Source organism: Condylostylus longicornis, unplaced genomic scaffold (assembly GCF_029603195.1).
Source record: "Condylostylus longicornis isolate FDR11 unplaced genomic scaffold, ASM2960319v2 ptg000045l, whole genome shotgun sequence".
Classification (NCBI taxonomy): Eukaryota; Metazoa; Arthropoda; class Insecta; order Diptera; family Dolichopodidae; genus Condylostylus; species Condylostylus longicornis.
This window is the reverse complement of record NW_026578014.1, coordinates 1464242-1489588: the sequence shown is the minus strand read 5'-3', so window position 1 is coordinate 1489588 and position 25347 is coordinate 1464242. Positions and strand designations below refer to the sequence as shown.

Below are 25347 nucleotides of genomic sequence, written 5' to 3'. Positions count from 1 at the left end.
TATTTTATATACAATAATAATTAATATTGTGTGTTTTATTTACAGGAATTCATTTATAGTTTTTAAAAATTCATCATCCAATTAATTAATTATTATATAAAAAAAATAAGTATAACTTGTAAAGCAAAATTAAATAATTTTCATAATATCTAAATGAATAAAATTTTAGTCCTTGAATTTTAATATTCTTAATGTTTTCTACTAATGTTTGAATAGATAAAAATTTTATAGCTTCAAATAAATTTTTGGAAAGTGATAATATTTTTTAAATACATGTACATAATTATATACCTACATTAAAGAGTATAAGAGTTTTTTATATAATAGTGCACAACTAATTTTCAAAGAATAAAGTAGTGATCAAAAAATCTTCCAAAATGGTTATTTCTTCGGAAACAACAATACCAGTAAGTATTGAATAGAAGAAAACAAATAGAAAATTTTAATAATGTCATGAATTTAAACACTAAAAAAGTACACAACTATGTACATAAAAATATTGCAATAAACTTATAGTATAACTATTGTTTTTCTAATTTAACTCCAGTAAGTAAACAATTGGACTTAGTCAAATAATGCCTTAATTTTTAAAGTATCACTATAATTGCTTCTATTTCTACAATTTCCAATTTCCAGAAAAACAAAATTCTATTCCATTACCTATAAAAAAATTTTTAAAAATTTGTTTTTTTAAGGTATTTGTCTTTCAATATTTAGTTCTAAGCTCCTTCTATGCACATTTATGATGACTGCCTGTAGCAAAAAACGTTTATTTTAATATTATAATATTGCTTCAAATGGAAAATAACAATAAGGCTATTAATAGAAGCAAAATATTTAACAAACGATAAAAATACACTTTAATTTGAGTTATTTTTGCAGTCAATTAACACAAAGCAAATATTACAAAAGATCAAAAAAAATTTGCTTTGAAATTAGCAAGACCTTGTTAATTTTGCTTGTTTCAAATTATGTAGACTATAAATAAAATACTTTTTTAACAATGTACAAGAAATTTGAACATAATAATATTAAGATTGAATCCCGCAATCAAAATTCTTATATATAAAATTATCAATAATTATACGTGTAAAGATTTGTGGATTAATGCCAACTGAAATTTTCAACGTCATATAGGAAATGAAAGCTACTATACAGTCCTTTATGCCCCTATCCCTTCCAACTAGAGCAAAGAAACTTTTAGAATGAAGGCCGCAGTTTCCATGTGTAGCTCATATTCCATATGTAGCTATAACGGAATACAAGAAACACCATTCTCATTCTAATCAAGAGAGAAAATTTCGCTTCCAGGCGAAGACGACCTTCCGGATCCCCAGATACATTAAACTTTTCGATGTTATTGTTAACTTTCATTTGTATACTTAAGTGTTTCATCACTTAATTTTAACTTTCGTTGGTATACTTAATTGTTTTCGTAATGGTATAATCAATATAAACTGCATCAAAATATTGAATACAAAATTATTCGTCCCTCAAATATCAAATAGTCAGATACAAAATAAAAATTAATATAGAATTTAATGAAAGATGCTAAAATTCATTTAAAATTCAATCTGAATAGCTTTATGAATTATTAATTTCCTTTTTACAGTGTAAAATAATTCGTTTTAATTACAGTTTGAAAAACCCAAACACAGTAAGAAAAACACAGTACTTTTCCAAATATTATACTCTAATATAGGTAAATATAATCCATACAGTGCCTATGTGTGTGTATATAGATTATGTATGAACAATATTCATTAATTATAATAATTAAATTATATTTATAAGTTGCTTGTTAATTACATTAATTTTGGTCTTGCTATTTAATTGTTCAACTTTTTAACAGTTCCATAACGTGCAACGACTTTTAGTAAGAGTTTCCGAAGTATGGCATTAACTGTAGAATTAATATGAAAAATTTATTATTCCTATACCCAAAAGGTATTCAAATATAAATAAATATACATACATTGTGTTTTACAGTCATAAATTGAAAATTCAAGTAAAAATTTATAAAATTCAACTTAAGCCCTTATTAGCTTTAGTATTAAGCATTTATTACGAATATTATATCTTTTTAACTACTATACATTATAATTTAATTTAAATTAATATCTATTTTTAAATTACAAAATTGTTCCATTGCAAATCCATTAAATTTTTAAACTACAAATATGATAAAAAATATATAACGTCAATACTCACTCATATTTATTAAAATTCTGTATTTAAATTAGTATTAATTTCCTTAGATATAAATTCTGAAAATAGTTAAACTAAATATATGAATATTCATTAATAATATGATAATAAAATAAAAAAAATAAACATGATAAACTTTCTACTATAAATCTAAATTGCAAAAATCATTGCAGGGTATCTTAAATTACGAAATTCATATATAGATTTTTCATCTTTTCTGTTAACCTTTTAATGAAAAGTTAATTTATACGATGCATGATAAACATGTCATACTACCCACTAACAAAAATATTGTAAAAAAAATTGTTATTAAAGCTATTTAAAATGCCTCAATAAACGAAATTATATTCCCCATAATTATGATAATTACAAATTTTGCATAAGAAAATAATAATAGACTAACCTTATTTATTTAAGTATAAAAATATTAAATATTTCTGTAATTATTTTTAACAGTCCGAAAGCGAAGAGGTTTGAATTAGAAAGTCAGTTTCTTTCTAAATATAAGTATGTATATGAATATGCACCCAATATTAGTCCGTTGAGTTTTCTTCAATTTTAATTCACGTAATTTTAAAAGACGGGAAAGCAAATTAGTTTCTTTAATTATTGTTATTGTAGTTTTCTCCTAAATGTTATCAAAGAAAATTAATAAAACTTTTAACGTATAAATTTTTATCTGAACAATTTATCAAATATATCATTTATTAAGGAAATTTTTTCATTTTCTCAATCTATAAGTAAAATATGACGGAAAAATTAAAGCTTTCTAAGTTTTAAATTAATTTATTCTTTAAGTAAATTGATTTCAATTTTTTTTTCATCTTTTTGAATAATTATATAACAGTAGATAAAAGTAATATCAAAATTGTAATTATTATTATAATTTTCATATATAATCCGAGGCAGCATTGCTAGTATAAAAACGCGTACATTAATTAAAGATGCATACATGTATGAAAGATATTATTTCGTAAGTACAAATTTACGAAATTAGCAATAAGTTTGCGAATATGTTTTAAAATTTACTCAACCCTTGAATATACACACTTAAACAAATTGTGTACACGACATACATATTTAGATTATACTGTATATATGTATGTATGAAAACTCTATAGCTATTTTACATTTAATTTTTTTTTATTATTATCTTCAATAAGTTTTTTTTCTAATTATAAAAATAATTTTAAATAATTTCTTGTAAAATCCCAGAAATGTTAAATATGTTTCTAGATGATTTATATGCGCACACAAGTAGTGTTTCATCGAACAATAACTGTTATAATTTGTCAACATTTTTCATATTTATTACTTGTCAATTGTAGTCCATTGTATGTAAATCAGCGGTACATTAATTAATCAACTGGATTTTAAATATAATATAATAACATAATCATTGCATAGAGTGTATGTATATGTATATTGTATGTACATTCTCATATGCAAGCAGTTAAAGGCACTACTAACCTATACTTTAAATTATTAGTTTTTATACTAAATGTTTTATATCATTTAGCAAATAAAGTAAGTTTAGCCCAAAATTTAATTAATTTTGAAAACTTTTCTTTAATTTTGTTATAAATTTTAATGGCTTAAAAAGTCATTCACCTAAAAGAACGGTAGTATTTTAATTTAAGTTTCTTTACCCAGCTCAATATTTATATTTACAGTTGAAATTGAAAGTATGCTTCTATACTCTTCTATTGCAAAAGGCTTAACAATTAAAAAAAAATTATTTTTGAGCAAAAACAAATTTGATAGTTTGTTATTAGTCATTGCAAATTTCTTGTCACAGCATGGTAAGCTTAATATCCCAATTCTCAAATCTTCAATCAATCGTATTATTAATCATAATATTGTTTCGATCTGTTTTTTGAATTAATTCAAATCATTTAAAAATAAATTGTTCACAAAATTTTTCTTCTCCCTCTAACATATTATACATATGTTAATTATTATTAAATCGTTTGTTATAGAAAATTGATTTAAGAGAAAAAATAAAGCATTTTAAAACATTATAGAAAATGAGAAACAAATAAGAAAATACAAGCCCAATGCAATATTTTTATCTATATAAATAGTATAAAAGTATATTAATAAAAACGTCATATAGTATATATAATGCACATAAATACATGCATACTTATGTATGTTGCATTGATTTTAGTATTTTATTATATAGGTACATAGAACGCATATACATTATAAATGTGTATATATAACCGTAAAGCACACAATATTACAGCTGATCACGTATAGCATAACTCATTTATGATACAGATAGATTTTTCAATGATAAGCATGGCATGCATTTATATTATATTTTTACATACGTATTTATATATGTATGTATACAATGTAAATTATATTTAGTTAAAAATACACTTATTAAAGTCGTGTGACTAGCGTAATGACGATAATTAAAATGCTTGGAAGAAAATTTTCTTTCAATACGAAATAAAAAATATCATGCACATACATATATGTATCTATATATTTATATGCCTTTAAAATTATTGAATATTTAAAGTTTTCTTGTAGTAGTATAAGAATAGGCTAGAGATAGCAATGCTGGTAATTATGCAATAAGGGTAATTCCGCAGCGAGAGTAATTGCCCAATGACAGTAAATATGCGACACAAATCTTATAAGGGTAATTACGCAAAGCGACCATTTTTGAAGGTTTCTTCTTAGCTTAATATTTGATTTCTGTTCTGTCAAATTATGATAAAGTTATAGCTTCAAAATAAAAGTTTACTTTCTGAAAAATAACTTTTATGAACAAATATTATAAAACAGGGTTTTTTCTGTTATACATATTCATTATTTAATAAAAAATGTAATTGTTGACAAAAATTGTAATTAAGCTTAAAAATTTTTTTATTCATATTAATTAATTTGATAATGTTATAAACTTCAGCACTAACAACAATCATTTAGTTATTAAACTTTTCGGAATAGGCAATAAACGTTTGGCAATGAACCCATAAAATTATGCTTTAGAAATTGTAGCACTTTTATCAAAATAATATAGAATAAAATTTTGAAATGAAAAAAATCTTTAAGCAAGATTTGGAATTCAGCAATTTTGGTATCAACTTTTCAGCGCTAATAAAAATTGATTCATTAACAACCAAGTATTTATTTCCGTTATATAATGGTTTTGTTATAAAAGGTAACAATATACTTTTTGTAAATAAAAATCGCATTTTATGCAAACTAATTTTGAAACTAGAATTTTTTCCTATAGTTTAATTCTAAAATTATCTAAGTTCGTTCTTAAATAATAACTTTATTACAAAACTCAAATTTTTTTAGAATATCTTATTTAATTCAATTAAATAAAAAAAATGTTATGTAGATGATTCAATGTAATTATAAATTAATAAAAGTATTTTCCACTCATATATAATGTAGTAATTATTCAGAAGAAAAAATCTAATTTATTTTTTATAATTTAATTATCTAATTAACTACCACTAATTCTTACAAAAAATATATAACTAAAAAATTATTGTGATAAATTGAAGATTTCTAAATTTAATTTTAACCTTTTTATAGATTATAAATATAAGAATACTTACATAGATACTATAATATTGTATAGTATCTATGTAAGTATTCTTATATTTAAATTGAGATTTTACAGCTCAATTTTTGGCGCGTATGCATTTTATTTCATTAAATTACATACATACATATATTTGGGACACAAGCAACATCTAGAAAAGGTTACTATTTTCTTGCATCATTAAATGTGAAATAAATAATCTAATAATATTTAGACACGTTTTACTTATTTTGATTGAAAAACAAATACTTAGGTTTCATTGACGTCTTCAAAAAAAAATAATGAGTTAGCACATTTTTTAAATCTTAAAATTTACATAGAGCATTGTGAATATTTATTAATAATCTGATTTATCTCTTTTTGCTCATCTGGTGAGAAGAAAGTGAGTGAGCAACACATACTCGTACAATGTAATTTTTAATGAGAAGAGTATTTTTGTATAACATCACGTTTATTAAAAAAATATATATACAAAATCCAGTCACCGTTCATTTTATTTCAAGGCGTTAAGCTCAGTTGCGATATTTTCATGACTGAATTTTGAAAAGATGACTGAAAAAGAGGAGCACAAAATTAGGCTATTAAAGCAAAATCTAAATCAAGGTAATTATCCTATCAAAGAAGCTGTTGAGAAAGTCAGTGTTTTAAAACAACAAGCATATTTTCTTTACAGTTTTGTTTAAGAAGCTGTTTTTAAAAAAATCTATTTATATTAAGAAATTCTAGTGTTCTTTAATAAAAAACGTTGCTGTTAAAGTTTTTCGAAATTAACAACATTAATAAATAAACTTTAAAAGATTGTATGTAGCACACACTAAATTTTTTTCAACTAGATTCAAGTAAAATACAACTAGAGTTGCGCTCCTAGATTTTTCTAGTGAAAAAAAAATCAATAGATTGTCTAGTTTAATATTTAACTGATATTCTAGTAGGTTTAATTAGAATTGCCATTGAAAAAGCTAGAGTTCTAGTTATCTGGACAACTACGTTTAATAAGAATCCGAAAACTATTTCTAGTAGAAAATCTCTTTATTTTCACTAGTATTTCATATAACTTAACTGCATTTTCAATGAAGCACACTAGAATTAACAGTATTTTAAGTAACCAGTTTCTAGTGAAAAAAAACAGTATATTGATAAAAAATGCTGGAAAATCGGTTCAATATTTTTGCGGTATTCTAGATAACTTAATTAGATTCCCTGTGAAAAATTACCAGAATTTCCATTATGAGAGTTACCTGATTTCGAGTGAAAACACACAGAGTTACAGTGATAAAAAAAACTAGAAAGCACATTAATTTTTTCTAGAACCACTTGCTTGTTTTACCTGACTTCCAATGATAAATGCTAGAATTCCCAACAATTTGAGAGACTACCTTCTAGTGAAAATAAGAGGATTACTAGAGAAATTAAGAAAATGCCTAGTGAAATAAGCAAGAAAATCTTTTAGATTTCTTACGGTATTCTTGGCAGTTTAACTAGATTTTCCATAATAAAGACTAGAATTTCCATAACAATAGTAATCACTTTCCAGTAAATGTCAATATATTACTATTGAATAAAACTAGACAACTATTTCATTTTTCATCATAGTTCTAGTTTTTTCAAATAGATTTCCTGAAGAGAAACTTTGGATTTCCAGTTTTTTAAATAACCTGTTTCTAGTAATTAGGAACAGATTTCTAATTAAAAAAGATGGTCAATTTCTATAGGATAATTATAGAAAATCTGTGAAATACATCTATCCTATGGCATTGGATAGATATATTAAGCAGATTTATATCCTACCTAACTACGGTTTGGCTAAACCAAAATTTTCGAAAATTCTAATGTTAAAACTTTTGTAGTTGTAATATTTCTAATTTCATAACAAATTTTTAAAGTTATTTTAGGAAACTCATCACAAAAAATTTCAAGCAATATAAATGACATTTCATAGAAAAATAACAATTTTTGTGTCTTACATAACAAATTATGGTTTTTATTTTTAACTTTTATAGCGTTTGACAAAATGTTTTATGATAATGTTCTTACGTTTTTTCATTTAAATTTAACATAGCAATATATTTTTTTAAATACATTTTTTTATTTTTGAAGTTGTGATATCAGTATTACATGTTGCACACTTAAGTTAATTCAAAAAATTAGAAATCAATGCTACGCATACGTGTATATCCTTTCATAAACAAACTGTTTTATTTAGTAGGGTTATTTATAGAAAAAGAATATGAAACGTGCTACAGCACTTCTAAATTTAACCAATAATAAAAAATATATAATTATTTGGTCATAATACATTTTTAGTATTAGTATTCATATTTATCTACATACATAATCAGGTATAATATTTTTCAAAAAAGAAAAGCAATAATAAATAATTAACATTCCTACTTCTTAAAGATAAAATATGTATATGTATAAAGAGTGGTACATTTCTGTGTATTTGTTATAATATTATTATAAGGTGTATTTAAATGATTTGTCATCTATATCATTTTGCAACATTTACATACATAAAATTATAAAAATTTTATAATATAACCAAACACTAAATAACATTAATTGATAATTTTTTAATATAACACCGAAACAGTACCATTTTACATTTTTCATTTTGTATATATAAACTTCGAAAAAATTTAACAACTTCAAAATTTTTTTATCAAATTTTAAATTACAAGAAAAAGATAATGTTTACTGTAAGAAAATCGTTTGTGCACTCCATAATTTTTCGGTCAATTACTAAATAAATGTTTTCAGTCAGGCGTGAAAATTTTTCAGTACATCTGTAAACGAGATACGGTTGCTTATTCTCGTTATCTAAAACATTTTTTATATTAGCATTAATCTGTAAACAAATATATTACTTAAATTAAAAAAAAAAAAATCTAAAAAAAGACAAAGCAGTTCTTATATCTCACATAAATTTCTAAAACGAGGGATATTAAATCTTCCTCTGCAACAAGTTTTTCCCAATCATCTAAATTTATCGCAATCAAAACATTAGTTTTTTTTCAAATTTCTTCTTGGCAGCAAGATTCTTAAAAAATTGAAAAATAATAAGTTAATTGAGTTTTTTAGCTAAATTTATATCGAAACTCACCATATTGGAGAAATTCTGTTTCCTTCCTATAAAATGGTTCTAAGTTAAGGTTTTCCAATACTTGAATGTTAAATCTTTTACCTTTTAAGAGCTCCAATCCATTTTCAATCTAGAAATTAAAAGCAACTTTTAAAAAGCACTCATAAATTAGTTTGCGATTTTTACAACTGTGCCCTTGTAGGAAAGAAATGTTAGGTAAGTATCCAATATGTTTAAATATCCAACTTCAAATCTACGATTTTAAAATGTCTCGTTCATTAAATATTTTATACGATTGAAGTTTTGTTCTGGAGGAATCAATGTTTTCAGTTTTGCAATCTAAATTTAAAATAAAAAAAAAAAAATTACACGCATACATATAAACGTCGATTAGGGCGTACGTAAAATGACGCGGAAAAATTACAGTTAAAATAAAAAAAAGATAAAAAATAATTAATATTTTTTAAAAATAATATTTTGCTTACTTCTCAAAATTTCTGCAACATCCTTATTACTCGTAATACCTTTTTCCACCAAATAGACAAAAGAAGCCCCAACGTCCATATTTTGAGAATTACAAACCTTAAAATTACAAAAAATAAAATATTTATGCTTTATGCGGATAAACAGCATGCATATACTCGTATGTATGTATTTATATATGCTTTGATGTATATACATATGTATGTATATGAACATATGTACCTCTAAAATATGTTTTTTAATTTTTGTAACAATTTTCTTTATTTCTTTTGAAATTGTTTACATTGTTTTATAATTTATTTGCACTTGTTTTAATTTGTTTGCACTATTTTTTAATTTTTTTGCGTTATTTTTATTGTTGCTAATTTTTGATTTACATTAACTGCAACTAACTAAACTCACAATTAAAGTTCACTCTTCGAAGTTCCGTTCAATACTGCCACGTTATTCAATATTTTTTAAAAATCTCGCCGATTTTGCTGAAATTTCAACTGAAATCATGTGTATTTTACTATTTCTCATTTAATTATGCTAGAACCTCCTAAAAAATATTAAAATTTGCAAGAAGTCTATTGATATTTACTATTTTTTAGAAAATATTACTAGATTTGTAGTTTAAATATACATGTATGTATATGTTAAGTTTATATTTATGCTAATATTAGTATGCTGTATACGTTTAAATAATATTAAGGCGCAAAAAAAACTTGGTGGTGCAAGGAGTAATGCAACAAATAAAATCCAAAGAATTATTATATACATTATTAAGCAAAATAAATTGAAAATTTCTTTAGTTTTAAGAAAATATTAAATAACAAAGGAGTAAAATTGAGAAACCTTTCTGAAAATAAATATTTAAGAAAAATCTTTTGAACATGCTTAATGAAAATACCTGGGATTTAATAAATGGTTAAAAAAAATTTGCAACTCATTTGGCATAAAAATGTTAACAAAAATATGAAGCTTTGTATATTTATAAATTTTAAAAGAGAAAGATTTAAAACAAAATCGAGTGTTCTTCTTTAGACGCTTTATTGCGTTATTCTTTTCACCATCAAACTTTTTTTATTTGGTATACATACATATGTACGTCTGGACTTAAAAAAAAATGAAACGAAAATCAAAAAAATTTTACTTTTCTGTTCATTGTTTTTTTAGCATGTTCTTAAATAACTGTAAAATTTAAACCAAATATTTTAAATACAATATACAGAACTATGTATGTATGTATATGTACAAATTTTATACATTTTGTTGAATTTTGATTTCATGGCTACCTAATTATTGTAATAATGTAGAATTGTATATGTACATTTTATGCGCGTATTGTTTATGTGAAAAATATTTCAACATGCTGTTACATGTTGCGCAAAGTGTGACCATATCACGATAATAGTATATTATTTGTTAATCTATTATTAAAATATTAATAGCATATTTTTTTGCAAATCTAAGTTAATAATTACTGGCCCAACTATTTTATTATATGAATTTATGTTTTTATATCTGGAATATGTACCATAAAACTAAAATAATAAACATATTCTAAGCATTTTTCTTTTTAAAAATTGCCAAAAATATCTTATTTAAATTAGTGGGTAACAAATGTGCTTGTTCACTTAGCTTTGCTAAAAGCTAAATATTGTACATTTTTAAATTTGTACAAATATAAATGCACCGAAGTATGAGGGAATAAATAATAAGTATAAATGCACTGAAGTTGATATTCAATTAATTATTATAATAAGATTTCAAAAAAATTTTTTATTATATTATGTTTAAATTTTTGAATTACTTATATAAAATGTATAAATTTTTATGTATACATGCATAAGTAAAATATACATAAAAATGCATTACATACACATACTATTAACTAAAAGTTTATGTACATAAATCAAATTTGAAAATTTAAATCTTTTGTAATGTGGAAATTTTTAGTTTTCCATGTAAAATTTATAATTTAAAAAATGTACACGTGGTCACACTTTTAAAAAAGCGTAAAGCCATACGTAAACAAATGTAGAAATAGAATAATTAGAATAGTGTGACCACATTTCATTGGTTTTGGAAAGTTAAAATGAAAAGTAGCTGTAATAGTAATGCCAAAAATTTCAAATTTTCATATACATAAGTATATTTTCTTAGTTTTCTTAGTTAGACTTATATAGTTATCATTTATAATATCACAAATATTATGTATTTATATACGTTCATATGTACGTCCATATCGTGCTCAAAATATAACAAGTCCTCAGTCCTTATGAAGCTTCGACTAATAATCCCCCAATCTATTAGCCTGTTTTTGTGATTTAATATTACATTCTTCTCAAAATTTCTTAAAACTATAATCTTCATATTTAAACTTTTTTTGCAATTATGCAATGAAGCAAGAAATAATTTAAATGTAATGTTAAGACTTGTTAAATTTTCAGAAAAGTCATAGATCTTATATTAAATTCTATTTTACTAAATTTTGACGCATTTACTAGTTTGAATCCTTTATTTGACTTTAAAAAACATAGTAAGACAAAAAGGGTTTCGATGTTCATTTTAAGTTACTATTTATAGTAATATGTATTTGAACGAAGAAAGTATTAATTATGAATAAAGTATGAATTATTATGTTCAAGAAATAGTTCTATAGCTATTTCACAATAGTAATAACAGATTTTTTTTACAAATGTCAGTTTTTACGAAACGCAAAATTGAATCATATGTGTAGCAATTTTTGACAAAGTTATCTTTTTTGTACAAAGCCGCGATTTTTAACAAAATATTGAAAACAAAACCAAAAGACGTACAAAAATCAAAAAAGGACAGAGGAAATTGCAATGTAATTTAAAATAATTTTGTAGTTGCATGCATATTTCTAAGTACTATCAAATTTTAATTCTAATTAATGTGTATTATTCTATTTATAATTTTATCAAAACAATTTATTTTACCCAATGAGCTTATAACTTTTGCTAAAAGTTAGCTCATTGGATCAATTACAAGGCAAAGTTTAAAAAACCACGTGTTATTTTTTTCGATGCTGCATGGTTTCTTTGTATGGGTAATATATAGTATATAGTTCGGTTTGTTTTGTTTAGATTCCTTTTAAATTTACTAGATCTCCGGACAACCGCTAAAAAATCGAAAGCACGAAACCGAACTCCGTCTTTTTCTTCCAGATTCGACTAAAATTCTCTAGATGTCAAGCTATCCTGTCCGTGGATGGAGTCTATTATTATTCTGTTTATTCCATTTAATTTTGCTAGACGTCTCACATGCTTTAAGAGCATTAGTGGAATCTATTTATCTTTGTAGTTTTCTAGCAAAAATTACTAGTATGTATATTCTATTCCCCGTTTCTGAAAACATGTCAACTCGAAAGTGTAAATCCAAATTCTGTATTTTTAGCCCAGATTCTCCCTCAAAGCTCCCTAGATTCCTAGTTATTCTGTACGTGAATGGAATCTATTATTTTTCTCTTTATTCTATTTAATTTTGCTAGACATCTCACATGCTTCAAATGCATTAATGGAATTTATTGATTTTCACAGTTTTCCAGTAAAAATTAATTCTATTCTATTTCGCATTTTTGCAAAATTGCAAACTGGAAAGTATAAAATCGGATTCCGTTCTTTTCACCCAGATTCGTTCAAAACTCCCTAGATTTCTAGTTATTCTGTACGTAAATGGAATCTATTATTTTTCTCTTTATTCTGATTAATTTTACTAGCCATCTGACATGCTTCAAATGCATTAATGGAATCTATTGATTTTCATAGTTTTCCAGTAAAAATTGCTTCTATTCTATTTCGCATTTTTGTAAAATTGCAAACTGGAAATTATAAAATCGGATTCCGTTCTTTTCGCCCAGATTCGTCCAAAACTCCCTAGATTTCTAGTTGTTCTGTACGTAAATGGAATCTATTATTTTTCTCTTTATTCTATTTAATTTTTCTAGACGTCTAACATGCTTCAAATGCATTAATGGAATCTATTTATTTATAGAGTTTTCAAGTAAAAATTACTTCTATTCTATTTCCTGTTTTTCTATATTACTAGACAGTAATTGTTGTTTACCAGAATTCTATGGCAAAATAAATTTCCTAGAGCATCTAGTTGTAAAATACTAGATTTCTAATTCAAAAAATTGAAATTGCAAGAAAACTAATTAATTTTCCTTGAATTCACGTGAATTTCGTCACTAGAATTTGTCTAGTTGGAATTCACTCGCTAAAATTTTTAGTGTGCACATTATTTGTTTGACAAATATTTTAAATACAGTAATTGCAGTAGATATTTGCTTCAAGAAAATATCTACTGCGATTTTATTTAATTACATCCAAACGATAACACATTATTGCTAAAGAAATAAATTTTCCATCACTATATTAAACTTTTATATTGAAAATTATATGTATATGTATACGAGTATGCATAAAAATATTTGATTCAATATAAATCACGATAATTGCGATAAAATGACAATTTAATGAATCAAAATGAAATGTGTTAAAAATGTAAATATAAGCAATTATTGAAACTAAACTTGCTGTCATTATTATTTAATATTTTTCATTTCTTAAATAACCGTTTAAAAATATATTAAGCGCGATATAATTATGTTTTGATTGATAATGTCATTTAAAAAAACATTATTACTTATCTTAATTCTTTAGTAAATAAGGCTAAAATATAAAATTTTATTCCTAAATAAGTGCAGCAGCACTAATTTCGTTTATAATAATTTACATAAAAAAATGTTTTTCAAATCAGCAATATCTTCCATTGATTATAGCGCAGCTTTTCATTGTTTTATTTGCCATTTTTTAAAAATAATTTTTAATAAAATTAGTTTCCTAAATTTTGTTTAATTTGGTTTAATATATGATTTTCACCGAAAAATAAAACGTACTAAAATCACATCTCTTTTATATCCCATAGTTTCTAGCCAGCAGTTTATTCTAATAATAAAGCATTCAAACTTAAAAAATCATCTAATTAATTTAAGTTTTTATTGGTTTACTTTTTTTTTTACACAATATATATGTAACAGGTGTGATTTTTACAATAAATTGTAAAGTAAAATATAAAAATGTCTATAATTTAATTTTTTTTTTTGCTTTGAAAGGGTAATAAAAATTTGCTGTTCATGCTTTTTTAATTTTTTTAATGGAAAGTGTAATACTTTCTTTCGAACGCCTTAAACTTAATGTGTTCTATGTTCATTATTGTAAAAAAGTTTACAAAACAAAGCATGTTAATAATTGTCTTTGCAGTCTTTTATTTGTATGAGATTTTGTATGAGATTATATTTTTATAATTAAAAAATTCTTCCTCACTTTTTTATACAAAAAAAAATTAACCTTTTTCATACACTTGTAATATTGGAATGATTACTCTCACATTTCTCAATTTTTGCCTTTATATTATTAACATATTGTGTCGAAATCTTGTTAGAAAATGTAGTCGATAGCACATTTCACTTTAATTTAAACAACAATTTAATACATGGCATTCATGGCTGGCTAGCTCTGGTTCTAAAGCAGTTGTTTGTTAAACAATTACTTTTTCAAGACTTTGGAAAGTTATAACATACTGGCGAGGGGAGATACAAACAAATTGTGAAGAAAAGATACAAATTATACTTTCACTAAGATCCATTTGTGCAGAAAATTTTATATTTTTAACTTGGTGTTGCAGTTTTATAAACAGACCAACCAGCAGAGTGAAACCAATATGAACATTTTCCACTATCATCATTTTTGTTACTAGAAAAATGTGAAAATGGAACCTTCGATAACACTCAAATCATAAAATTAGCTTCATATTTTCCTATAGTAGTTCTGATAAAGAACTATTATATAGAACTTCTTTATAATATTTTTTTAAAAATGAAAATTTTGCACATAAAGTAAAATTGAATAAATGTCTAAATATTAAATATTAAAAGTGTACAATAAAAATTATCATATCAAATTGCATTAGAGCACTTCAAGAAAATTGCAACTATTACAGAATAAATTATTTAACAAAATTAGTTTATTTTAAGCAAGCGTTTGTCAAGGTTCTTAAATTAATTAAAAATTGTAACAATAAGAGGATTCAACTCTATTGAGAGTTTTTTTTTTTCTTTTAAATTTTTATTAAAAATTATGTTGATTGAGTTTATTTTCATAAAATTGAACAAAATTTATGAAAATATTTTGCTTATGGGTTTTAAATGTTTTCATAAAATAAATATGAAATAAATATTAAGTATTTTAACTGATTTGTGATTTTCAAAGTTTTTAAATACTTTTGTCGGCAAAATATACTGCAAAATATAACAGCATCAAAATGAAGGCGGCAACAAGTTATAGTAGTCTGCTTGTAAGTTACATTGCGTACATATTATGTATGTTAAGGTTAAAACATATTGCTATGATAAACATTTTTGTTGGAAGAAGAATTGAAAAATATTTTAGGTATTGGTGATACATGATTAGATGAATTAATTCTCATTATATAAATCACTTTATATATTTGGTACAAAAATAATTATTTATGAAGTATCCAAATAAAATTTTATTGATTCCTTAAAATCTTAAAAGTAGTAATGAATCGTGCACAAACAATAATAAGAACTACAAAATTTGATGTTAAACGAAATAATATCGACGAGCATTTTATACATTTTAATGAATATTATTATAAGGGGAAGTTAATTTTCAAGTTGCATAATGACGTGTTGTATATACTTGCTTGCGAGTTTAAATATCATAATTTTGCGTAAACTTTGCTTAAAATTTGCGAAATAAACAAAATTTCCAAAAAGCTCGTTTCTTTAATTCTATATTTGCTTCACAGCTTTTAAGTCAATAAACCTTAATGAAAATATGTTTGTATACTTATATTTGGAAAAATATCTCATTTAAATAAATATGAATTTTATTTTATAATAATTTTCAATAATACAATGGAAAATTTTTCAAATTATATAAAAAGCGGCCTTTTTTCATAACTGTAATAAATTTATTCATATTTAATCTTACATATTAATCATACAAACCAATAAAACAATTATACTATTAATGATATGATTAAGTTGGTATAATTTTAAAATATCTTTTGTACGATGCTGTATAAGCTTTCTCTTTCAAGTTTTAAACTTTTTTGTGAAAAATTTCCATTTACGCCTACTTAAAATTTATTAACTTATATTTGAGAAATATTTTTATGATATCTTAATTGCTTATTAAAAATGTGCCCGTTTAATATAGGATCTTAAAAATATTGTTTTGTTTGCATGTACGTTAATTATAAAGCTGCAACTAAATTTATTTGAATTTAAAACTTTATTTCGCGTTTTCTTTCAAATTTTACATAACCGTACATTAAAATTTTCTCAGATTGCTAAAACTTTAATAAAAATACGTATACGACATAGTTGCACTACAAAAGGACTGTTATTTTGTGCAGATTCAACGAGCTGAAAATGTTCATAAAACTTTTAAAAACCCTTGTAACTCTCAATATAAACTGATAGGAACTGCGACCACAGTAGCCTAGAATTTTATAAAAAAACTCGTTGAGTTATTATGTATGTGAAAGCTCACTTTTCAAGATTACAAATGCCTTTTTTGATACTCAAAACTATATTAACCTTATAATAATAAGTATAGCATAAACAAGCTCTTGAATAATTTTGAAACTAAATTTATACTTTCTTGATTTCAGATGGAAGATGTTAAGCAAAACGTAGAAATTGTTGATTCAAATAAACAAAACTCTCAAGTAAATTCCAATAATCAGAATGAACCGAAAAAAGAATCTAAACTTCTTTATGGTATAAATGACGCACCCCCATGGTATCTTAGTATTCCATTAGCATTCCAGCATTATTTAACAATGATTGGTGCTATTGTATCAATTCCCTTTATTTTAACACCAGCACTATGTATGGCAGATGAAGACCCAAACCGTGGTGTTATTATATCAACAATGATATTTGTTACAGGTATTGTAACATATTTTCAGGCAACATGGGGTTGCCGACTCCCTATTGTACAAGGAGGTACAATATCATTTTTAGTACCAACATTAGCTATACTAAATTTACCACAATGGAAATGTCCACCAGAAGAAGAAATTTCAAAAATGAATGATGATGAAAAATTAGAATTATGGCAAATTAGAATGAGAGAACTATCAGGCGCTATAGCGGTATCATCCCTCTTTCAAGTTTTTATTGGATACACTGGATTAGTTGGAAAAATTTTAAAATTTGTTACTCCATTAACCATAGTACCAACTGTATCTTTAGTTGGATTAACATTATTTGAGCATGCAGCTGAAACGGCTTCAAAGCATTGGGGTATTGCAGCTGGTACGACAGCTATGTTAACATTATTTTCACAAGTGTTAGTTAATGTTAGTGTTCCAACAATTACTTATCGAAAAAATCAAGGTTTAGTTGTTACACGTTTTCAATTATTTAAATTATTCCCGGTAAGTTTGACATATTATTTAAAAAAAAAAACACTTTTAGTATTTATTTTATAAAGTATTTGTAGAGAAATTTCGAGATGACGTGATAAATAACTGTAAAACAAGTACTTCACTTAAACTGCAATATATGTAGATGTAGAAATAGAAAACTTGAAAATCCATACGCATAATTTACAAGTACCGGATTTATTTAATTGACAACGAAATCTAATCACGAGAAGTCTGATTTGATTTCTGAAAATGCAACTTAAAATTTATCTTATCAATTCGCAATTTATTGCTCTTTGTTATCTTAAAATTTCCTTAATATAAGCCTACAAGTATGTTTGTTCAAACAAATGTTACAATTTACAAAGTAAACAAAAAAACTAAATATAAGGTAAAACTTATCTAACTTATGAAAAGTAATAAAATAATTTACAAAATATTGTAATGTGTGTGCAAAATTTATTTCAACCAACTTCCCTAAAATTTTCCATTGCCAAATGTAACAAGGTGCCAAAAATAATAGAATCTTAAAACATCAGAATAAGAGCTTTGCATAAACTCTTAAAATATGTAATATACTTTTCCTATATTTTTCTAATATAACAATTATTATGCACACCATGCAAATTTTTCTTACCCTAAGAATAGGATAACTTTAAAGCAATTTTGTAAATTACGGGAGCAATACTTGCAAAAAATAAAAATTTGTAAAATATTTGAATAAAGAAAGAGAAAAAAGTGTAATTTCCTTATGTAAATGAAAATCACTTTAATTATCTTAAATCTACATTAAACTAATTATTCCATGTACATAAATATATTTCTAAGCGCAATATAAATACATATAAAATATATAAACGTATATGTACAAGTACATGCAGATACCAGTAAGCAATATTAAAAAATTTTTTTCTTTTTGTACATAAAAATTTTTATACAGGTTTTGCTTACCATAGCAATTATGTGGAGTTTATGTGGAATTTTAACATTGACAAATGTTTTCGAAGAAGGTCATCCCTCAAGAACGGATATAAGATTACGTGTTCTTACAGATGCTTCATGGTTTTACATACCATATCCAGGTCAATTTGGTCTTCCAACAGTAACACTTGCAGGTTTTGTATTGTATATATATTTCTTCTTCATTAATGCACATAATAATACACAAACACCTACATAAGAGTACATATAATATAAATGTTATACCATTGTAAGCAATACATAGTACACATATTGTTTTTCATTACATATAGACACACAAGATAAAAACTGAATTTAAAATACTATATCTTTTAAGCATAATGTTTAAAGTTTTCATAGTTTCATAATCATATAACATACTCGTAACATTTAAGATTACAAATGCATACACGTATGTATCTACATAATATGTAAATAAATGATAATAACATTATTATATTTTAGGTGTTCTCGGAATGTTGGCTGGTGTATTGGCATGTACAGTAGAATCAATAAGCTATTATCCAACAGTTTCACAAATGTCAGGTAAATTTACGTTAAATGACAATTTTATTAGCATTAGGTACATGATACACAATATACAAGAATTATGTAAATTATATTTGAATATTGATGAAACAACATTTTCACAAAATTATCAAAAAAGATTTCTCTGTTACCAATAGAAACACAAAAAATATATTGAATATGACTTGTTATATTTTAGACTTTCTTAAATTTTTAACAATGTACTCGAAATTTAAGTTTAGAGCCAACATATTTTTTACAATGTTTATTAAACCGTTTATGACCAAAAATATATCCTTTAAATCTCACATGTTATTGATTTTATTTATTTATATAGCATATATAAATAAATCAATTTAATGTTATTTTATAATGTTTCATTTTAAATTTTATATAAGAATTCTTATTTAATTTGCTAATTAAATAATGAATGTCAGAATTCATTTAATACTCGTAGTCTAATTTGCAGTTTAATTTCATAAACAGTACATAACATAATTAAATTAATTTTATATTAAAATATACAAAAATATTAAATATATATATATCTATAACTATTCCTTTTTAAGAACATTTATTATTCAAAATTTGCGCGATTAAAGTGACTTAAACACTTACAAATTCTTTGCTACATCAAAAGTTTCAACAATACACTGATTTGCTTTTTAGAAGAGACATGGTATCTTCAAATTCAAAGTTCGTTTTAAATATTGAAAGTTATATTGTAAAATTATTATTGAATTTTATGTGCATTACTCGTATATTAACCCATGAATATTTTATTTGAGCCATGAGTTACTTTTCATACTATTAAACAATTTCATTCATATTTTTACATCAAAATGTTGAGAAATTATATACCAAAAAAAAAATTTATGTACCATACTTACACTTTTTTGTAGGATATTTTTCCAGTTTTTTGTAGGATATAACGATATTACAAATTAATTGTACTTAAATTCATGTAAAGGTTGTATAACTGTGGAGTAATTATTAGTGTTATCAAACTTTCCCCAACTACTTATTATTATAGTCCCATTCTCTTATAAATTTAAAATCTTTTATACCATCTTAATTAACATTATTCGGAGAGGATTGCGAACACAAGATGTGTTATATGTGACAACATCACAAAAATATTTTTTTAGTTTTGCTATAATGCTGTGTATGAATTAGCTAACGAAATCGTATGAAAATTTTAATAATTAATTAAATAATTTGAAATTATTTCTTTAAATCGTGTTGCTTTTACAAACAATAATTTCCATAATTTCTATATTGTAGTCACTAAAATAATTAACATTTTAATAATGAATAATTCAAATAACTTGGATAATTATCTGACAATAATTGCCGATACAAAATACCATAATAGTTTGTATAAGAGTTAGTCAGAATGAACATTTTGCACGCTTATAACATCAATAATTTTGAATACCATATTTTGTAAAGAATTGCAACTATTTTAAACTAAATATGATTAACACAATATTCCCAACAATTATAAATAATATTTCAATATTAATTATTACTATTATATGTTAATTAAGCTCAATTTTAAAAGTAAACTGAAATACGACAATTTTGGTGTAGAAGTTCACTTGTATACAGCATTTAAAGTGTATCTTAAAATATGTTAAAGCGTCTGATAAAATTAGGTTTTTTTGACTTATATTAAACGTTATACTTCCAAAATAACAATTTTTATTACAAAAACCAATACTATAAAAGATTATAATTTATTTAATAATATTGCAATTGCATAAATTTAATTAATTATTAAATCACACCAAAAATTTTAAAACTGTGATTAATAAATCAGCATCTTATTATTGTAAAATTTACTACATTCATTTTGTGTAACAAAATTATTTATATAATAATAATTACTGTATAAAAAATTAATTTTGTATTCAAAATATTACAGTATAACAGAATAAATCTTGCATTACGTTTATTATTGTTGTTTTTAGCTATATATATTTTTTTTATAAAGTTGGGCTTTTGAATATTTAATAGCAAATCAAAGCTATTTGATGAAAATATACGAATGTAGTTGGTCTTTCTTTAAGTGGCATATAGATTTTACTCGAATTGCTATAAAAGATTATCAATTTAAAACTAATTTACTTTATTTGTTCTTTTTCAAATCAAATCTCAGTATAGCTCTTTAAATGTTTTTCCGAAATTTCTCTTGATGATTTTATAACTCTATCTTTTATTTTAAGAACTATATCCTAAAACTTCAATAAATTCTTAATTAGCTCTATAATATTCAATATCAATGTTTTATGGAAAAGTTTATTAATTAAGAATTTTCAAACATTTTTAGCATAACAATAGCAATATGATAAAGTACAGTTTTTTAGTGCACAAAAGAATTTATAAAATTTTTATTATCAAGTAGGGGTCAATATTAAAAAATTCTAAAGCAAACTATTTGATAATTATTATACCTCATTATTGGGCAGACCACCACCTTTATATTATTAAACAATTTAAAATGTATTATTTTATCTATAATTTTATTATTTTTATGAATTTCATTAGTTAATATTTTAATAATTATTATTTAATTGAAATCTGATCAAAGATATACGAGTAGTTATATGCAACCAAGTTTAATTTAATGTAAATTATTATGTGCATAAATTATATATGATTTCAAGAAAAACAAATAAACAATTGTTAGTTGCATTTTTTAATTTATTGAATAAAAAAAATGAATAATTATATCTTCCGCTTTAATATTAGCTTTAATAATAGTCGTTGATTAAAGTGTTAAGCTATTTTTCATTATATCAATACTTCAAAGCTATTTGTTTTTCATTTCATCATCAATATATTAAGAGCAATAATAATATTACAAAATATTTCATAAAAGGTAAAAAAATTATTTTTACAATTTCTTCGTGCTTAAACTGTCATTACCTATATATATATATAGTTTCTAAATCAATATTATTTATTTATGCCGATCGTAAAATTATAAATACGGTAACGAGTAACGACTTATGTAGATGCAGGAAAATGCATAAATTTAAGTGAATAATAAGATTACATTTAAACTATGTAAAAATTTTTAATTTTTTTTTAATGAAATTTGATATCTGAAGAACGTGTTAAATTGATCGAAGTTTAATTTCAATGGTTCATCAAAATGATATAATATGTAGTATGTAAAATACGGGATTCTCGAAAATTCACCAAAATTAAAAAACATATTTTTGAACACGAAGCACAGTAAATTAATAACAGTATGAATTAATTGTTAAAGCCATACGAAATTACTATTTAAATCGTTTCCCTTATGTAAAATAATTTGGAATCAAATTTTAGAAATTTAATAAAATATTTTAAATAATCGTTTTTTTTTTGATTAATTTATTTTTTATAGAGGCTGGTTCACCACCATTGCATGCAATTAATCGTGGTATTGCAACCGAAGGATTGGGCACAATGTTAGCTGGATTATGGGGATCGGGAAATGGTACAAACACATTTGGTGAAAATGTTGGCGCTATTGGTGTAACAAAGGTTGTTATAATACTTAAATTATAGATACAAGCTACTAGAAAATTAATATTATTTTATATAATTAAATATTTTCATTTTAAGGTTGGTAGTCGACGTGTTATACAATGGGCTGCTTTTATAATGATATTACAAGGTGTTATTGGAAAATTTGGTGCAATTTTCATTATGATACCTGATTCTGTAGTTGGTGGTATTTTTTGTGTAATGTTTGGTATGATTATAGCATTCGGTTTATCAACACTTCAGTATGTTGATTTGAGATCATCAAGAAATCTATATATACTAGGTTTATCAATTTTTTTCCCAATGGTATTATGTAAATGGATGCAAAATCATCCAGGTGTTATTAAAACTGGAAATGATACAGTTGATGCAACATTATCAGTATTATTAGGTACAACAATATTAGTAGGTGGATTTTTAGGTTGCTTTTTAGATAATATTATACCGGGAACCGATGAAGAACGTGGACTTGTTGAATGGTCAAAAGAAATGGATTTGGGTGATGGTGATGTTGTTGAAAAACCATCAAGTGATTATGATTTCCCGATGGGAATGGATCTATTAAAAAAGTGAGTTGAAATTTCTTTTTTTATTATTCTATTCAAATTTAAATTTCATAAATTTCAAAAATTTATTATTAATTTTTAATGTTGTTATAAAAATTTTTTTATATAATTTTAGATGGGATTGGACTTATCATGTACCATTTTTGCCAACTTATAGATTAAAAAAAGAATCCTAATATTTCAAATTGTAACTTGAGTTCTAAATATCTTGCTTAGAAATTTTTGTTTCTTGTCAGTTATCATTGTATAGCTATATAAATATATGAATAATTGTACATTAATTAAAATTATTTTGTTAATGTATGTTCATTGTATACATAGAATTAATATCTGTAATAAATAATTTGAACATTTTAAAGCTAAGAATTTTATGTATGTAAATCATTAGCAAAATGATTAAAAATGAACTATTGAATATGAGAAGTACCGAATTTATGTAAACTAAAAGTACTAGAATTTAATGATGAGCAATTTTACCTAATATTCATTACGAAGATGTAGCATTTAAACGTATGAAAACTTTTAACGCGGAAAATACAGCGCAAGTCAATAGAAATAAATTGTCAGAAGATTTTCATAATTTTTCGGTGTTCTTAGTGTTTCTCTCTTACGTGAAATATAATTTTAATACTTTTATTTTTTAAACAAAACATATAAACAGTAAATCAAAGAAGTTTTACTCTATAACAAAATTGCAAAGATGATAAGACAAATTTTCTTTTCAGAAATAAATGCACGAGCATCATTTGGTGATTTTACCCCATTAAGAATTCCATTTTTTATTGTTCTATATTTTTTATTGTTCACTTTTAGAATTGTTGTGGAAACCATTAAAGAAACTTTTTCGAAAGAAAACAACTTCTGGACTTTTTATTTTCCTTTTCTAACAAATCCACACAATTTTAAAGAAACTTTACACAATTTTACTATCTCTTCTTTATTTTATTTTCACGTCAAAATTAATAGTTATATATTCAAATAGCCGACATTTTTATATATAGTATATGTGTAAGTAGATCTTATAGCATTTACAATAATTTTCATAAAAATATTTTGAAAAAAGCAAATATAAATGCATACCTGCTCGTTTTCAGCAGCCGCATTGCAAGCAAGAAGAGAGTGCTTGAAATTTTATAGTTGATTATTACAAATGCACTTGCCATTTCTCCTCCTCATATTATAAACAGACTTACATCTCAATGAACTATTGTAAATGATCAAATTAAATTTATCTATTCTATTAAATTTAAAATTAATCTAATTAATAAATTTTAATATAATTAATTAAATTTACCTATTCTATAAATTATAAAATATTGTTTAGTAACTTAACATAAATCAGTTCGGCCAAGGACTATTTATAAGAAACACTTCCCCATATCAATAAATTGGATCTTAAATTTTAGTAAAATGCAATATGTTATATTATACATACATCAGGATTAAAAATCATAAATAGAAGTTATCCTGTTAAATTAAATAACAAAAAATTTAACATAACAGGAATTCTCCTATTATATTTTATGCAACATAAGCTATTTTTTAAATAATTTCAGTACTATAGCACATGTCATGAAGCTGCTTATATTTTTTTCTTTTGTAAAAAATTAAGAACTTTTGATTAGTTCCTTCTTCATTTACAAATAACTTTTCAATTGAGATTAATGGGAATGCCATTTAAGAGTGAAGCCAAGATAAAAAACAGTAATGATAATCGTACTCAAAAAATAATAACAAACAAAACAATCTATATGATAAGAGTCATAAGAAATACCATTATTGATACGAAAATACATCAATTTCTACAACAACAAACTCAATGGAATAATAATAGTATTTTGTGTTTTGGTTCCAAAATAGGAAGTGAAACACAAACAATATGTAAATGTACAAATAATGTGTATATGCATTTATCACAGCTCTGAAAGGTGAAT

At 23.9% G+C, this 25347-nt stretch overlaps 1 protein-coding gene and 1 long non-coding RNA gene across 3 annotated transcripts; one reads left to right on the top strand and one right to left on the bottom strand.

The window, feature by feature from the left end:
• The first annotated feature begins 228 nt into the window (after nt 1-228).
• On the top strand, nt 229-23751 carry LOC129610595 (solute carrier family 23 member 1). 2 transcript variants are annotated; one of them, XM_055523208.1, is made up of 7 exons: nt 229-407; nt 17061-17831; nt 18760-18934; nt 19245-19325; nt 22705-22844; nt 22926-23416; nt 23529-23751. In XM_055523208.1, the coding sequence occupies exons 1-7, from the start codon at nt 378-380 to the stop codon at nt 23587-23589; spliced, it is 1749 nt and encodes a 582-aa protein (XP_055379183.1). In that variant the 5' UTR covers nt 229-377; the 3' UTR covers nt 23590-23751. The 2 variants fall into 2 exon arrangements, with proteins under 2 accessions (XP_055379183.1, XP_055379182.1); XM_055523207.1 differs by lacking the exon at nt 229-407 and adding an exon at nt 15407-15713 and having other exon boundaries at nt 23529-23750.
• LOC129610596 (uncharacterized) lies at nt 8983-9873 on the bottom strand. The gene is made up of 3 exons (XR_008697099.1): nt 9570-9873; nt 9350-9446; nt 8983-9203 (listed from the first exon to the last, which is right to left on the bottom strand). It is a non-coding gene; the product is annotated as an uncharacterized LOC129610596 (long non-coding RNA).
• Nucleotides 23752-25347: the final 1596 nt, after the last annotated feature.